The sequence below is a fragment of the Malus domestica genome, chromosome 17 (genome assembly GCF_042453785.1).
Source record: "Malus domestica chromosome 17, GDT2T_hap1".
In the NCBI taxonomy this organism is placed as follows: domain Eukaryota; kingdom Viridiplantae; phylum Streptophyta; class Magnoliopsida; order Rosales; family Rosaceae; genus Malus; species Malus domestica.
Genome location: NC_091677.1, coordinates 6,498,898 through 6,516,968, shown reverse-complemented (window position 1 = coordinate 6,516,968; position 18,071 = coordinate 6,498,898). Strand labels below are relative to the sequence as shown.

Here is an 18,071-nt window from a genome sequence, read left to right as displayed (position 1 = left end):
TGGTTATTACAGACCACCCTTGTAGCCCAATGTGGCTTTGAAAGGCCCACTTCTCGTTTTACATCACATGCAGTGCACGTGACCTCCCAACATTTCACAGAGCGCGCGGGATTCAACCAGCGTTAACCGAAACCAACCTCCTCCGCCTCCCTCAAACAAGTAGCAGCATCCCCAACATTTTCAAAATTACAGAACGAACCCCGGATCTGAAAAATCTCTTGCACCTAGATCCCAGAACCCACTTTTAGATCCTCGCCCGCGTGAACCGGGTCAGAAAACAACAATGGCGAAGGTCAAAGAATTGCGCCAAGAATCCAAGGACGCCAGCGTTGCGAAGAGTGAGAAGAAGAGGAACCATGGCTCCACCGAGTTCTTCGTCTTCGTTGATTACCTCTTCCTCTCCATATTCTTCGCGTTCCTCTGCTTCATCATCTTTAAGATTACATCGGATTCTTTCTATCTCTAGTCACCCACATTCTTTCGAATCAGGTCCATCCTCTAATCCCTCTTCTCAATTTCCCTGATGGGTTTTGTCAATTTTGGGTATTTTGAATGCAATTCGTGTAATGGGTTTGCTTTGCGATTTCTTGATTGTTGTGGGTTCGACCCGTTTTGGTTGATTTGAGTAAGAAAAAGATAAAAATATCTGATAATGAATTGAAGGAGCGGCTAAATAGATAGCGTAATTATAAATGTTGAGCCTTTAATATGTGTCCATGATGCAATTGGATGTAGCTTGAGCAATTGTTCTAATCTAATATAAACTAGGGGGACGGGGATTCAAACTTGGGTGGAAAAGGGGAAGCACATTGATCTAGCCAACTTAGTTAGGCGAGGCCGCGGTTGTAATTGTAATTGAATGGATAGGTAGAGGAATCAACAGGACTTTGAATGCATGGAAACCGAAATGAAATCTGGTATCAGTGGAGCTGCAATTTGTTCTCATCTTGGTGCGATGGCAAGTGCCTTCGTCCATGAGCGGTAGGTCTCGGGTTCGAGACTTGGGAGCAGCCTCTCCATAAATTGGGGTAAGGCTAGCCGACATTCACCTCTCCCAGACCCTGCGTAAAGCGGGAGCCTTGTGCACTGGGTACGACCTTTTTGGGTAGTTGTTGGATTGATGATTGGCGTGTTCAATGTGAAAAATATGTGGTTGGTGGTGGAATGTATTCTAGGCATAAATATGGCTATTTAATGCCAAAAATAGTAAGTTTGTGCACATGTTGTTATGAATCCAAGTAAATAGTGAAAGTGTCAGTTCCATAGATTTACATGGCTGGGATTAACATATAAGCAGCTTGGAAAGTTAATCAACTTCCAGATAAAATTCACTCAAAGATTTAAATGCCGTTTTGTGTCAATTGGTTTATGGTTATAACTAAACCCGTGTGTGTTTTGTTTCTGAGCATTTTTCGGTAAAATGTTGTTGGAAGTTCGTAGTGCTCTATCGATAAAATGAACATTGATGTGATTTCAACTTAGAAGTATATGCAGGTTTCACTTCAGGATTGTTGATTAGTACCTAGCTGTTGTTTATGCCCTTGCAGCTGTTTCGTTTAGTGACATCTCTGGGGATTATGTGACAGGTTCAGGTCCAAGCTTGAAGAACTTCACGGGTGTTTGCATCGTCGGATTCATGATGTGTTAGGGTGAATCGGAGAAAAAAACATGTTCCCTTTTGATCGAATGTAATTTAGCAACAATTGCTTTTTGTGGCCTCTATTTCTGGGAACAGACACATGTATTTAAGTGTAATATTCGTATATGAATTAAGATGATGGATTATGTCTTTCTATTAAGTACTAGATGGTGTTTGTCAATTGGTTTCATACCAAATTTAATTAATGTCGGATTTGAATTATTCTTTTTGCTTTTCTGGTGTAATTTGTTTCTAATTAGTAGGTCTAGTTGCTTCTTCTATAGGTCCACCTCATAAAAATTTTGTCCACCACAAGAATAATAGTAGGGAAGTGATATCTGCACTCACGTTATCTTCTTTTGCGCTCCTTTTTCTTGGCCGTTATAGAGAATAAATCAGAAGGAGAAAACAGGAGTGTGAAAATCATTGCCCGCAAATTAAGTTTCCCTTTCTCTCACACATACAGACACAAAAACATGGCTAAAGAGTAAAGAGAATAACAACTGCTGAGCAGCATTCATTGATTCGCATCAGAAGTGCAACATAAAAACAGCAAAACATAGATTTATTAACTTCACTACTTTATTCGAAGCTAGAAAAGCAGCATGCTGTTCTCTCAAGAATCTAGCTCTCTCAAACTAAACAACAAATGACAGTAGAAGAAAAACACACATACAACTAGTCGACTGATACAGAATCGTGACCTAGCACGCTTATTCGAAGCTCATTTGGAAACGAATTCAGGGATTTGGAGTAACTGGAGTGCTCGGAGTGCTCCCGCCACCATTCCCGGGGGTTGGAACCTCATTACCGGGGTTTGGGACGAATGTGTCATCACCGCCTGGAACATAGTTGTTACTACTCGGGCTTCCACCACTTCCACTTCCACCAGTGCTGCCGGTGCCGCCCATGCCAGGGAACGGAGCAAAATGCTTCAATGGTGGTAGCATCACACGCCCAATGCCAGGAATGAGAAGACTTCCGTCATGGTCAAGTAACCACTGAGGTTGTTTCTTTTCATCTTTGTTGGAGATTGTTGGCACATTTCTCCCGGCAACTGCTCCTCCTACTAGGTCAAGGAGGATAACGGAAACGGAGATGAGAGCAAAGAACGAAAGGCGGGTTTTGTAAGCCATTATCGGAGCAATGGTAGAGGGAGGGAGAGATGAGAGAGAAGGGTAGTCTTGCTGAAGTTAGCTTGGTGATTTGAATGTAGAAGAAGGGCTCTTCTTATAGCTGAGGATTTCTGGCAAGTTGGGTGAACAGTTTGTCGGTGAGTTAAGATGCCATGGATAGAGAGGAGATATACAAATGTATACGTGCATGGAGAGAGAAGTGATGATGAGTCATTGAGTTGGGTTTTTCTTAGGTCGATAATTTTTATGCACTTTTAAGGACTGGGTAGTGTTTGGTTAAAATTAAATGACCATGGTCTTGCGAAATTCCAGAATACAACAATGTATGACATATATTAGGAAATTTGACGATTGGATGTATGCTTTGATATTTAGAGGCAGAATAACTGGTGAATGTAACTTGCTTATAAGGTAATGTATACTTTACATTGATTTACAGTACACCGATGTATGACATACATTGTAGAATTTAACGGCTAATGTGCGTTCTGATATTCAAAAGAACCTATTGGGTGTATCGGATATGCTGAAAATGTAATATATATTGATGCAAAGTTCAAAAACTTCAGGTGGTTTTTTCTTAGTTACCAAGATTGAGTTATACTTTTTTTTTTTTTGGTAAAGTACAAAAAACTATCTCAACTATTGGTGTCGTAACTCTTTCATACCTCATCTTTTAAAATTGACAATATCATACCTCATCTTACGAATTTGTGCCAATGTCAGACCTCCGACAGTTTTTCTATTACTTTTTCTGTTAAATGCTGAGGTGGCCAAAAATGGGACCCATTTTTATTAAAAAAAAATTAAATATTAAAAAAAAAATTAAATATTAAAAAATTAAAAAAAAACCAAAAAAAAACAAAACCAAAAACCAAAAAAAAACCCATCATTCCCTGTCCCCCCTCCCCAAAAACCCAAATCCCTTTCTCTGAGTTCTCCCCCACCCAACCCTCTCTCCTTTCTCTCTCTCTCTCTCTCTCTCTCTCTCTCTAACCTCTCTCTCTTCTCTCTCCCTGCAACCTGCATCCCTAAAATCCTAAAACCCATAAACCATTCCCACCCGAGTCATCACCGCCGACGAGCTCTCAATCCTCTGAGCCAACGATCGCCAATTAACCCCAGACCTTTCCCTGCCACTCCCACTGGCGTCGAAGCTCTCCTTTTGGCACAATAAGTGCTTCTGGTTCCCCCACTTCAAATACCACGGCAAGTTGAAATTGTGCAAAGGCTTCGCCCTCTCAGTACCCATCACCATGGACTTCACCTCCACTCTCTCTCCTCATCTGACCCGCCTATATACACCATTTATCGGAAACTCAGACCAAAGAGAGCTACTCTCAGATCAAAACTCTCTCTCTGTTTCTCGCGCTTGCTTTGATTTTCTCGGAAAATCTTGGAATTTTCTGGGAAAAACAGAGAGTTTTTCTATTGGGATTGTTGTTGTTGTTGTTATTGTTTTGTTTTTCTCTCGCAAATCACCGGAAGGGCAGACTCCGAGGGCGAGGAGGAGAAGGGAATGTTGTTGTGGACGTTGTGGCTAGAGTTAGGGTTTGGGGGCGATTAGGGGTCGTGGCTGTCATCACTAGAGTCAACAACAGAGGTAGGGTTTTTGTCGGTGGGATCGAATAGGAAGGTTGGGGGGGACGGGTGGGAAGGATTTCTGGGTTTTGGGATTTTAGAGATGCAGGTTGCATGGAAAAAGAAGAGAGAGAGAGGCGAGAGAGAGGGTTGGGTGGGAGAGAACTCAGATAAGGGGATTTGGGTTTTTGGGGAGGGGGGACACGGGTTGATGGGTTTTTTTGGTTTTTTGTTTATTTTTTTAATTTTTAATATTTAATTAAATTTTTAATAAAAAATAGATCACGTCTCTGGTCACGTCAGCATTTAACAGAAAAACTAACGGAGGTCTGACATTGGCACAAATTCGTAAGATGAGGTATGATATTGTCAATTTTAAAAGATAAGGTATGAAAGTGTCGTGACATCAATAATTAAGATAATTTTTTTGTACTTTACCTTTATTTTCGGAAACTGAATTGAGTTATACTTTAAACGTATTAAAATCTGCCTATATGTTCCACCAACCCCTGCGGCCATTAATGATGTGCAGATCTGCCTACATTCCTATGTGAATGTGAATCAAAGAGTAATTACCATTAATTTCAGCTGCTTTTTTCTGTGTCTTCATCTTCTTAATTTACAATATCACTGTCGCTTTTGAGTTCATAAACTGTAAATTATTTTACTGCTGCCAACTTTGAAAGCACTGGTGCGTTTAGCTATAAAGGAGCCTGCCATTTAAGGTTTCATCTTTATCTTCTGCAGACATACTTTTTTTCTGGTTTGGTCTTTCCTTTTCTTCACTGACAAGGTATTTAATGGGGTCATTTTCCACATTGCAATTTTCCATCTACCCCTTTATTGTTGTCGTATCATAGGAAAATTCTTACAAGTGGCACCTATATGTTAGGTATTGCTGCAAAATTATGCCACTTAATTGGAAAATTGAGTAATTTGTCACTCAATTTTGATGCTGTAATGGCCCCTACGACTAAGGTCTAAAATATCGATGATATCGGAAATATCGGTAGTTCAAAAACACGGAAATATCATGATATTATCAATATCGATAAAAATTGAATAAAAAAACTTTGAAATTTTTATTGAAACTTTGCAGAATGTTTATTTAGTCAATTATCTATTAGTTTATCACAAAAAATTTGAAGGAAATGCATTGCATGATGGATTTAATTGATTTAAGTTGATTATATAGCGAGCTAGCAAACATTGTGAGTATAGAAAATATGTAGTAATTAATGAAATAAGTTTAAACACACCATAATCATTTATATATAATGAATTAGTACAATATTTTACACTTTATACATTGCATTGTAAGATACATGAGTGACTTAGTACCATAGAGTTCCTATCAAGGTCTAAAATATCGATGATATCGGAAATATCGGTAGTCCAAAAACACGGAAATTTCGATGGAAATGTCAAGATAATATCGATATTTTAGACCTTGCCTACGACTAACTTATCCATTTTTTTTATCCAAAAGGTTGCCAGTGTCAAAATGATTCTTTAAACGCATCGATATTTCAGACCTCAAAATATCTTTTAGAGATATATGTCGGTTTATCCCCTGAACTTATATAAAGGTGTCAATTTCTCCCTTGAACTTTAATTTTAGCTGATTACCCCAGAACTTTTATAATTAGCCAATTTCCCCTTAAACCTTAACTTTAGCCAATTACCCCCTAAATTTTTATAAATAGCCAATTTCCCCCTCCTAGCGTTAGATTTTAAATTTTTCATCCAATTTTCATCCATCCAATTTTTCATTCTTTTTGCCCCCATGCAGTTGTCATGTGTTGTCCGCATGACCAAAATTGATTAAAAATTGGATGAAAAAAAAATCTAGCGGCATGGGTGAAATTGGTTATTTACAAAAGTTCAGGGGAGTAATCAACTAAAATTAAAGTTCAAGGATGAATTGGCTAATTATAAAAGTTCAGGGGTAGTCAGCTAAAATTAAAATTCAAAGAAAATTAGGACCTCTATACAAGTTTACGGGACAAATCGACAAATATGCTTGTCTTTTAAAGAATTTTTAGAATCACATGCTAACTTTTTAGACGAAAAAGTAGATGGAGTCAGACTAGGTGATATAGAGCAACAAAAAGTTGATGGAGTCAGACAAGGCGGCAATGGGTTTGAACAATTCAAGAGCTGAATCTCACAATGCATCAATGTCTTGCGTACGTACATTACGCTGCGGGATCGTTTCAACCGTCGGATATGATGGTTTCATTTTTAAACGTAGACGTTCGGTTGAGCAATGTATTGCATAAATTTCCAGTAGAAATGTGGAACGTAAAAATCTAGGCTGCATCTACATCTGATCTGGACTAAAGAATGTACATAAAACTTAGAAACACAGAATTATATTTGCCTCAGCTACCTGAAGAGAACAGTTTCCTTACTTGTGTGCCTTCTGCAACAAATGCTGAGGAAATGGAAACCCAGAAAGACTTATCTTTTGGATTTTAATGAGGGCAAAAGATGCCATAATACAATAAACGCTAGCCGGTTTCGTTTACATTTGAATCACAATTTCTAAGGCCTTTCTTCGGAAAATCTAGGAAGTTGAACGAGGGAATTCACGCGTGTCACGCCTTCCAAACCCAACCAGTTCTCTTCAGCTGCCACTGTTTCTTCATTCCCTTCAATCTCAACCGGTAGTCTACCATGAGCATCACTTTCATCAGATGACCTGACAGTGAAATTCCTCTGCAAAGATGGCTCCGACTTCTGGCCATCATCTGATTCAACTGCATTGCCGGAGTGATTGCTTTGAAGGGTTGCAGATGAAAAGCCTTGTTCCTCATAATCAGATTCCGAGTCCATTTTCCCATCCAGAAACAAGCAAACGACTGCACAGTCATCCATCTTTGAAGTCGGGTATTTGAGTTTCCATTCGCGAGCAGCTGAGTCAACCACAGTCCTTGCTGCTGATGCCCGGGTTGGGGCTGAGGAGACTATCTCAACAACCTCTTCATTGCTTAAGACATCCCAAACCTATAAATATACAAGTTAAAGATCATCGAGTGAAGTTAAATACGAAATTTTAGGTTTACTATATTTCACATCTAATGCCACGCTACACCATCAACAATCAAGCTTATAAATTACAAGTAAAGCAAGACATTAATAAGCAGAGCATTCTCGTAGGTGCGCAGCAATCACTTATAAATACCGATCATGTTATCTCCAGCTTGCCTTAGGTTCTCCATATAACTTTTAAGGGATTAAAATTTCCATAGAGAAAACAGGGAAAGAGGACATTAATAAGTCCTCAAAGGTCTGAACAATTTCACATTCTGCGACCCCTGCTCGTGTGGAAGGTACAGGAGATATTTCATTCCTCATTAAACTATAATGTACACAGTACAAGAACATGCTGAGATGTAAGCACTCTTTTGTCACTCGTGTTTTTAGAATCCAGATGCTTTGGACTTTCTTACTGGATCTTTACATCTCATAAGAACTATCGACACTCCTTGATAATGTTTGGTGATTTAAATGTGACTTGTCTGTAATTCTATCACTTCATATTTGGTTCCTGTAAGCCATTTCAAGAGCAAATGGATATTCCTCATCATTGTACGATTACTATGTGAATTTTTAACTTTCTTTGCATTATTAAAGCCAGCAGTGCCGTGTAGAAATAATCAACAAACATCAAACCAAAAAGAACAAACAATATCGAAATAAACTATAGAGAATTTAGAAATAAACTATAGAGAATATCGAAATAGGATATTATCAAAGACGAAATTTTTACCCCGTCAGAAGCAAGAACAATGAACTGGTCTCTGTCAGTAAGTATCCGGTGTGAGAACTCAGGTATTGAGATCACTCCATACTCCTTTAAACAGAAATCGCCGAAGGCTCGAGCCATAGCTAAACCAGGGGCATCATCAAAAGGCAACCACACTCGAGACACTTCAGGCTCATCATGCAAAGCAAACACCCTACCCTTACACCGTTTAATTCTTTCAGCTTCCCCTATGACATTTACATAAGCATCAACCAAGTAAGGTTCAAATAACAAGAAGGCAACCAAAGCATCGGTGACAAGAAATTTAGAATATTGTTCACACTTGGCAGATCAGGCTTTAAGTCAACAGTTAACTGGATTGCCACCATGGAATCACTACTGTCCCTTGATCCCAGGATTGCTCGGGAATCCCCGATATAACCCATGAAAAGATTTGACCCCTGAAAAGTGAAGCAATCAAAAACAAAGCAAACGAAATAGGCAAAATTAAGAGTGCAGATGGTGTTTGCTGCCGTACCTGTTTGACTAGAGTGACAGCAGTGCTACCACTGCAGAAGCAGTCCAAATTAGGATGAGACCTCAGCTCCTTGTCCATAGCTTTATATGACTTCAGGAAAGCGTCTCTCCATGATAAATTCAATTTTTCCTCATCCAAACCATCCTTCTCAGTATCTCCACAATCTGACTTCTTTAGGTTCCCTTTGAAACACGTTTTACTGGACCCTTGGTATGAATACAAGAAGGATAGCAGCTTCATTGGCAATGCATCCCTTACTTTGCGAGCAACAAGATGGCCGTGTGGACCATGGCCGTCAAAAACACCACAGAATATCGCATCATCGGACATGAAATCCTTCAAAAGAATATAAAATCAAGAGTTCAGCAATCATAAATTATCTTACCAACATGTTCAATTAGTATTCCCACTGTAGAGGAGAAACTTACTTCCCACACAAGCATGGCATCTTGGTTTATGCCTTTGCGGCCCTGCTGTGTGAATATGCAAGAAGTCTGGCTCTTTCCGTTGGTAAAAATGCGGTTGGGCAAGGTGTGTAAATTCTGAAGAGTATATGCATGGTCAGAGAATGTCTTCTTCGTTCTCTTTCGACCGCTAAATTGAATCCCCAAGCATGGGGGTGTGACTGCCTCTCTGTTGCTGTTGCTGCTACGAGTACCCTGACTACTAGTCGAAACACAACCCCCCATTTCCTCAGCTCAACATAGACGACATCTGACTGAATAAAGGATAAGTCCTACTTTAGCCAACCAGATCGCACATGAAATTCTGAAACTTGCCAAAAATGGTCAACCGAGCAAATGAATATCCAAATACCAAAGATTCCCACAAATCCAAACCACCAGCCATATTACAAGCCCATATAGAAAAATGAGGTCATTTTATCTTGGTCAATGCAGTCCGTGGATGTAACGTGAATCGATAATAAAACTAGCTGAAGAGAACAAGAAGACATTAGTTAATTACTTTTTTAATCTCTGGCAACACATAATGCAAAAATGGCTGCTTCTGCTTGTAAAGAACTAAACAAAACAAACAAGATGTATTAAAACAACACAATTCCATGTTTCAAGGAATAGAAATACTTAAAAAGGCCGTCCACATCCTATTGCCCTTCATGAGATATCACACTGATAATAACCAAGTGGTAGGATTTTGAGCAAATTGATTTATATAAAATAGGTGCCAAAGACCCGTCGATTATGATATAACTTAGATTAGAATGTCGCTAAAACAAATAGAAGCTAATCGAGACACAACAAAACAGAAAATCGGGTACACAAAACCGAGAAATGCCATAAAAACACCAAATTTACCCTGTATTCTGCCAACTATGAGATTCGGACTCATCAAAATTCAATACAACAACAACAACAAAGCCTTTTCCCACTAAGTGGGGTCGGCTATATGAGATGCACTTAAAAGATTCTTAATAAAACAGAACTAAATTGAGATGCAAAAACCAGAAGAACAATGTGACTATTGAAAATCTTGCCCAATTATGTATACCAACAAACAAACTCAGAGAAACCCAACTGTTTCTAGGTCATTAAGAAACAATCAAGATTTTCTGAATTAAAGTGCATACCAATTAAGGAAACCAGAAAGAAATATTCTTGACAACTTGGAAATTTTTAGTACATGTTAAATCTACCTCCATTTTCACAGCAACCAAACAACAAAGCATAGACTACTTCGGAGGAGGAGAGAGGGGGAGAGAGAGAGAGAGAGAGGTAAAGGCAATATTGAAATTGGTACAAAGTTACGAACTGTTGTTTTCCCACTAGAGAGAAATCCGAGAGAGATAAAGCAAATTTTTTTTTTTTGAAAGCGAGATAAAGCAAGTTTTGAAAAAGCAGGAAAAAGACGAGAGGAATGCTCTTTTGTCAAATAACATAATCATTTAGGTATAACTATTTATCGTACAAAGAATGAAAGTAAACAAACAAAGCATACACAGGGTTAATCCTTGTTTGGTTCCTGAGAAAATATCAAAGAAAATCCGTAAACTTTTGAGCATAAGAGATCACTCAAATATTACATGATCATTCATAAGGGCAAACAAAGCAGAAAAACCCAATATCACAAACAACCATCAAAATCAAATGGTATGTTTAGTTTTCTATGAGAATGCAGTAAAAGTTTCAGTCTTTACAAAGCGCACCAAAAAAAATGAAATTTGAGATGTTTCTCTCTCTCTCTCTCTCTCTCTCTCTCTCTCTCTTACCCAGTACCAATAGAGATCAAAACCCAAAAAAGATAAGTAGATGGATTAGAGTGCAGATAGACAGAGAAGTTGTACACGCAGATCTTTGATTAGTCAGTGATTATTGCTCCAAATCACCCATAATTTCGAAGCAAACAGAGATGAGCATTATTGATCACAGATAATGGAAAGCAAATGGTTTAAACAAACAAACATTTGAGAATTAGAAATAAAATTGGATTGTTCGAGAAAAATTGAGAAAACGGTAGTGAGTTTTTTACCTTTTTGTTGAATTTTCTTAGCCTAGATTGGAGCTTTGGGATCAGAGTGAAGAAAACCAGAACAGAAAAGAAGAGGGGGGGTGGGGGGAGGGGAGAGAGTTGAATGGTTATATGGTGGAGAGACTGGAGGGTGGTGCATTAATTGCAAAAGCAGCGCAGAACCGAAAGGGTAGAGAGAGAGAGAGAGAGAGAGAGAGAGAGAGAGAGGTTACTGTGGAGTAGCCGTGCACCTCCCGGCTAAAACGATGATTGAAATCAATCTCAGATTCTCATGATGCAACTGCCACTATTTAATACACTTTCCTCATGGCGCGTCCGATCATCCTTACCCCTTTTTTCTTTTCATTTCTTTCTTCTTCTTTTTTTCTTTTTTCTTCATTCTACCCAACACTAAAAAGGATTAGGATCCTAGTCGAAACCTTTTTCTGAAATTCCGAAAATCAATTATTATGTACATTCATCATATATTGTATGGTCCGAAGCTATTTAAAATTAAATATAGTATCTAATGAAAAATAATCACACTATATATGATGAACGAACACGATTGATTAATCTCTAGATCTCCACAAAAGAATCCAGAGAGGATCCTCATCCAAACTAAAAGGCTAAATACACTGAAATAATGATCTTCAAATTTTTATGCTTGTAAGACCGACTCTAATAATTGAGTTAAAATCTAAAATTTAAGTTATAAACTCATCAAAATCATCTCTAACTACGGGGCCTAAAGCAAGTTTGGGCATATTTAGCTCAATAAACCGCCCAAACCTATTTTTTGGCCCATCACTGAGCGTGGACGTGCCAAACTCAAACCTACTCTCGGCGCGCTAACGCGCCCAACAGTTCATATTCGAACTTACTTTTTTATTTTAGTTTATAAATTAATTAAATCCAAAATTATTTTGGGGTAGGTTTAGTGATTTTATTTTTTTTGGTCAATAGGTTTAGTGATTTTACATTACTTATTAGAATCTAAATATTTTTAGGTTAAAATGTTCATAAAAATAAATTAGGTTAATCTACATAAATTTTATTTTATAAAAATTACCGAAAAGAAAAACTAACATAAGCTTAAATAATCTTTAACATTTTAAGCTAAATCATTGGAGAAGAAACATTGTTTTTAGATTAAACTGTAATAAGTCAAAAGTAGTTACATGGTTAATCAAAATGTAAATGATAAAAACTACATGCTAATAACATAAGGGTGCTTATGTACGGCTTATTTTTCTTAGCTTAGTATCTCTTCAATTGGATTTCGATTGGAAATTTTAGTCAAACTATTTAAATTTTGTATTCACTACATGCAAGTTGTTTTAAGGGTGTTTTTGTTATGTTATGTCAATTTGTGGTTAATCTGCAGCAGCAGTAAGTGTTATTTTGGTGGCTAATTCAAAATTTTATCTTTTGTTGGTTGTTCTTGATTTTCTAAATCATATCCGCTTTGTGTTCGGTTTTGTCTCGAAAATTATGTAAATTATGTCGTATTGCATTGTTTTCATGACCTGGTCTTGGTTAATCTTTAATGTTAGGAGACTAAATTTGTTAATAAAATTGGCAAACTAAATGATGTATCACTAATATAAATAAGCACATTTATCAAATTTGAAGTAATAATTTAATCATTAATTTTCATATCATTTAGTTTTTAAATTTTCTTTCTAGCATTACGCTAATTTTTATCAACCAAATTCATAAGCATGTTTACCAACAGTAGAAAAAACACGAAAATATAACAAGAAATTGAATACATATATATATTATGCGCCAGTATTCTGGGGTGAAGAGTGTGAAGGCTTGAAACCTGAAACTGAGTCTTGATGAAAAGACATAAAAGTACACGCCAAACTGACTCAAACTCGGGACACAAGACGTGGCCGAATGTCTCACCCTTAAAAGTAAGAAAGAGTAAACTGCCGATTTGTCCCCTGAACTATCACCCAACTTTCGATTTGCCCCTGAACTTTTTAATTGGAAAATTAAGGACTTAAACTAATTTTTTTGGCCAATTTGCCCCTGCTGTTAATTTTTCATTCATTCCATCCAAATTTCTGTTAAATGGAAGCATATGCACAACATGTGTGGGTAGTTTGGTCACTTCATTCTTTAAAATAATTGAAAACCTTAGATTTCTAAAATATAAACCTATGCAAATATGTGTGATTCTATAGCTTTTCTGTCTGAAGGTCTAGTGAAATGACGCTTTTGTCTACAAATGAGAGTTACGTGGTTTGCACATGATAAGAGTTAACGTTAATTTGGATGAAATTTATGAAAAACTAACGGTAGGGGGGAAATTGGCCAAAAAAATTAGTTTAAGTCCTTAATTTTCTAATCAAAAAGTTCAGGGGGCAAATCGAAAGTTGGGTGATAGTTCAGGGGGCAAATCGGTAGTTTACTCTAAAAGTAATAACTTAAACAAAAGTTGCCAACTTGCCCAACTCTTCTTCGGATTAAGATTTTCTTCTCTTTTTTTTATCTATTTTCATTTTCTTTTCTTACTTTCTCTATTTTGTTTTTCTTTTTTTATAAAAAAATTAATATAAAATGTTAACGTGGTTTAACTATGACCGTTTAGATAGGATGAGAGGGAAGGAAAAGAAAAAAAAAGAGGGGAGAGAATCCTACTCTCTTCTTCCTCCCTCACTTTCTCCTTCTGTTCTTCCCATCTACTACAAACCCTACACACGCACTCACCTTCGTCCGTGCTAAGATTTCCCGGTCCACCTTCCCTTTCCTTTTCTCCTTCCTCCCACTTTATTTTGTTACAAAGATCAAGTTTATCATGTTATGATTTAGGGGTATGCTATCCACATACCTATTTTTGCTTCTCACACACTCATTATTAATTTCTATCATTTGATCTTCTTCAATCCATCCGATCCAACAACCGAAATTTAAAAGAGTATGTGAGAAGTAAAAAATGATGTATGAATATCATACCCCATGATTTAAATGTCAAGCCTAATACCGCAGGCTTGTCACTAGTTGTATTGTATGAGGTGGTTGAGTCCGGCTCTAGACGCATAGGGCACAAACCCTACTCGCTCCGCTATGGATAGGTAGCAAATATGATGATTTAAATGGGAGAGAGGGAAAGGGAAAGGGAAAGGAGATGGGGCTAATTAAGCTAACCACCAAGGTAAGGTTGGCAATGACAATTTTGGCAAATATGGAAACAACCCTACTTAAAACTTATATAAGTGGGGATTTAAGATTTCTTCCTAAAAACCCAAATCATGGCATAAGATTAGGCTTTTACCAAACTTGTCTATTACTTAAACTCCTTATGTAGTTGTCTCAATATGATGTTGAAGACACGATTAGCATAATTTTTTTTAAATGATGGTACATTACATAAAATATCATTGATCGTTGTCATTATTTAATAGTGAGTTTTGGATGGACATGAATTAGAGCAATTTGGTTGTCAATTAAACATGTTCATCATTCATTGGCTCTAAAATTACTCAAAAAAATTCTATGTTAAGGTTGTCGCATACAAAATAAAATCAAATAAAAAATTGTCTTGGAATGCAAATATATCCCCTTGTTCCTTTTGTCTCTCATCACGTATTCTTTTGTCTCATAAGAGCAAGAAGAGATTGAAAAACAAATGAATATATACTTCCGAGACAAGCAAGTTCACTCCGTCGCATAAGACAACTTTCTTGGTATGATGATTGCTCTTGTATTTCTTCATTAGACCCAATAGTCTCAGTGTGAGATAGTTTCCTTGTACAACCTTATCCAAGAATTTCTCTTCTCTCCTTGCGCTTTTTCACATGTTATCCATTTGATCTAGTGCAAACCCAGCTACAATTCAAACTTGAATCTATAACCACAACTCTTTTAGTTGTATACATGCTTGCAAGTTGCAAGGCCAGCATTGGTTAGGTTTACGAGTCTGTGACCCAATTAAATTGTGTTCCCCTTCGCTGTGAATAGCAAGGCTGGAACTAATCTAAAACCAGATCTTGTGGAACCGGAAATGATCGATATTAAATGGTAACCCAGCTCCAAAGGAAAAAAGGCCTTTTACATATTCCTTTTCAATTTCTTTACAAAAATAATTGCAAATGCATCATACTAAATTATATATACAATCCTATTTTGTTTGTATCATACTTTAACAACCTCAAAACTACGAGCAATGTCCAACTTCATACCTTTAGAGACCCACTGAAGGATTTGCGTTGAGGCACTTCTGTCGAATCACAAGAGTTTCTCTCCAACTAGGTGACCAATCACAATGCTACATTTGTCAATGTCATAATAAAACTTCTAAAATCTCGTATCAACCGTCGGCGAAAGTGTACGACTCTCCTCAACAATAAAAGGATATAATTCTCCTACAATCAATCCCTAATGCAATTATTGTACTTAATTCATTATTATTATACTTAAACCACTCTATCATGTACACTCTAGATTGACCCAAAAAAACCTTATCATAATCATTTGTGTAGATAAACTTGTGAGCTCGACAAACTCAATCCGGCTTTCATACTATGGAATAAAAGAATTCGAACCTATGCATGCCGGTTCAGCAATGCTATCAAGCATCCAAAATACACCGGGGTTGTAAATGGCCTAGCGCAACAACCATTTCATCCAACATACTTATTTTTTTCTATTTTTCCAATGAATTTACATCTTTCATTAATGAAATTTTTTTGATGTAGTGAGTATTAGTCCTTCCATTGCTTCGGGATAACTTAAAACATGTGGGCCTACTAAGAACGAACACGTTACACTTGGGACATGACTAATTCAAACCCCACCTCTTTTTCTTCTGAAAAATGAAAGATCATGTCTGCAAATCTGAAAGCTTTTTCTTTTCTGATATTATATAACCCGAAGACATTGACCAACCAACATGCGTTTGCATTTATTTTTATAAAATAAAAAATAAAAAACAACCGCAGGAGTGTGCATTTCTTGTATAATTGTTTGCATAATACATGATCGATATGGACCTATTGATCAAGTGTGGCACCAAAATAAATAAGATGAAAATTTGAATGAGGAATTTGGAATCATAATTTTGATATTTAAAGAAAACAATCTGCCATTTTGTGCGCTGTTTTAGGTTTAGATCCCTTCAGTAATTTATCAATTTAGTAATATTTCTCTCGCTTATAAATAAAATGTTTTAAGTTAACGAGTACGATACCTATGTACGTGTCATGGCATAAAAAATGCTTAGCTTTTTCCATAATTTGAAAAATGTGGACAAACAGTTTTGGGTATGCTCCAACTTTTTATGCCTCCTTTAGCTTTTTGATATACTTGTTTATTTGAAAAATCCAAGCGCTAACCCAAATTGAAATTTAAACCTTATGTTCTTGTTCCTTGTTTCTCAGTCTATCAAAATTCAGAAGAACCAATGCATCCTTTCCACAAACTTTTAAAGTGGTGGCTTTACTTTACAACAAATTTTCTTAAAGTGTAGGCCCTTAATTATCTCAACTTTGTTATGTTAGTCCACATATAATTAATTTAATAATTACAAATGATTATTTGATCATGATTACTTATCATAACCATACGGGACGATCATGCAAACGATCATGCAAAGTGTGATTATTCTCATCTAGTGTTCTAATTGGTAATTACCATTGTTCAATACATTCATATGAATCATAACCTGGCCCTCGGATTCCTTTTCAATTTTATTTTGTATTTTAGCTTATTTTCCAGGAAAGGCTGCCCAGTGATGCCCAAACGTATGTTATATGCAACAGCCTTGTAGTTCACTTTGTATATTCAGTAAAAACGGGTTTTATTTTTTAAGAAATGATAGAATACTTACAAAGATACATTTATAATAAGCTATTAACTCACCAACAATAAACTACAGTGGACAATAATTTATTATCGGACTCATTGTAAATTTGTATTATTATCGGTATATGTGAGTCAAATCCGAATTGTCTTCTATTAAGTGAAGACTAATTGCCTCTGACTTATCATTACAAGTCAAAAAAGCTGAGGACAGTTTCATTTTTAAATGTACGGGTGCAAGGTAAAATGATGAAAAGAGAACACAAATGTTAACCTTGGCTTCTTTATGGAGTAAGTTTGTACCACATTACAATTTCGGATCCAAATTATACTGTAAAATAATATAAAGATAGCAGCCGAGTGGGGTTCATATGTGCAAAGCAGAGAACAAAATCGGAACCAAAACCGAGGTTGAGCAAATATGGTCCTGGTAAACAAAGTTGAAAAGTAAAATTTGGCAAGCACTAAGAGTGAAATGAAGAATTTGGGGAACAAAACAAGGGATGTAAAGCAAAGGCAATGAAGTTTCAATGAAGTTTTATGTGCAAAGATTATAATGCATGTGCTAAAAGCTTCTTTGGAGTCTGGGATTGAGGGATTTAGGGGATGATTTTGACTTGAGTATGAACAAAGTTTGTAGAACACCAACCCAAACAAGGCCATTCAGATTTGGAGCATTTGGTCAGAGTCCAAAATCTATAGCCCAGTGTTTTTAAAGCCCGAATCATGTAGGCCCATGTTTTTATTGACTTATGGGAGTTAGGGAATTGTTTCCATACATTGGAGAAAATTCTCTGTATTTGAGATTTGATATTTCAAGTTGATCATGCATTATATAGAAAGTGAGTTAAGATAACCGTGCATGCTTGATTCAAATACCATAAACGTGACAATATAATCCTTGGTAGATGTAAGTTTTTCTCCATTATATCATCTCCAAAAGTAGACTTCTCTTTATGTATCATATTACAAGGTTTGTCTTTTGAAACATTGATATCTATTCCAAAGAGGCATGATATTTGGATAACAATGAATTAACTATAATTAGTTATCAAACCCGTGATTCATACAAGCCGAATTTAAGACCTTCCAAAATATCATAAGACCCTATTGCTAGTTGCTTTCAAACTCCAATTTTAGTTTCACTTA

General features: G+C 36.6%; 2 protein-coding genes and 1 long non-coding RNA gene across 5 annotated transcripts; 1 reads left to right on the top strand and 2 right to left on the bottom strand.

Annotated features, from left to right (window-relative positions):
• The first annotated feature begins 121 nt into the window (after window positions 1-121).
• LOC139193698 (uncharacterized) lies at window positions 122-1,861 on the top strand. The gene is made up of 2 exons (XR_011578116.1): window positions 122-489; window positions 1,593-1,861. It is a non-coding gene; the product is annotated as an uncharacterized lncRNA (long non-coding RNA).
• Window positions 1,862-2,379: 518 nt separating this feature from the next.
• Window positions 2,380-2,775, bottom strand: LOC114822409 (putative cell wall protein). The gene has a single exon (XM_029096732.1). It carries the CDS (start codon window positions 2,773-2,775, stop codon window positions 2,380-2,382), a length of 396 nt encoding a protein of 131 aa, XP_028952565.1.
• A 3,930-nt stretch (window positions 2,776-6,705) lies between these two features.
• Window positions 6,706-11,565, bottom strand: LOC103404730 (probable protein phosphatase 2C 52). Of its 3 annotated transcripts, none has more exons than XM_070817229.1 (6): window positions 11,133-11,565; window positions 9,074-9,579; window positions 8,646-8,981; window positions 8,451-8,568; window positions 8,132-8,355; window positions 6,706-7,365 (listed from the first exon to the last, which is right to left on the bottom strand). In XM_070817229.1, exons 2-6 carry the CDS (start codon window positions 9,332-9,334, stop codon window positions 6,904-6,906), a joined length of 1,401 nt encoding a protein of 466 aa, XP_070673330.1. In that variant the 5' UTR covers window positions 9,335-9,579; window positions 11,133-11,565; the 3' UTR covers window positions 6,706-6,903. The 3 variants fall into 3 exon arrangements, with proteins under 3 accessions (XP_070673330.1, XP_008341905.3, XP_070673331.1); XM_008343683.4 differs by lacking the exon at window positions 11,133-11,565 and adding an exon at window positions 10,300-10,505; XM_070817230.1 differs by lacking the exon at window positions 11,133-11,565 and adding an exon at window positions 10,234-10,433.
• Window positions 11,566-18,071: the final 6,506 nt, after the last annotated feature.

Bases quoted from the DNA above. Each gene is read 5' to 3' on its own strand.
- LOC114822409 (XM_029096732.1), bottom strand. From the start codon at position 2,775: ATGGCTTACAAAACCCGCCTTTCGTTCTTTGCTCTCATCTCCGTTTCC.
- LOC103404730 (XM_070817229.1), bottom strand. From the start codon at position 9,334: ATGGGGGGTTGTGTTTCGACTAGTAGTCAGGGTACTCGTAGCAGCAAC. The intron at 8,982-9,073 runs GTAAGTTTCTCC...ATTCTTTTGAAG, and splicing joins ATGCCATGCTTGTGTGGGAA to GATTTCATGTCCGATGATGC. The intron at 8,569-8,645 runs GTACGGCAGCAA...TTCACTTTTCAG, and splicing joins CTGTCACTCTAGTCAAACAG to GGGTCAAATCTTTTCATGGG.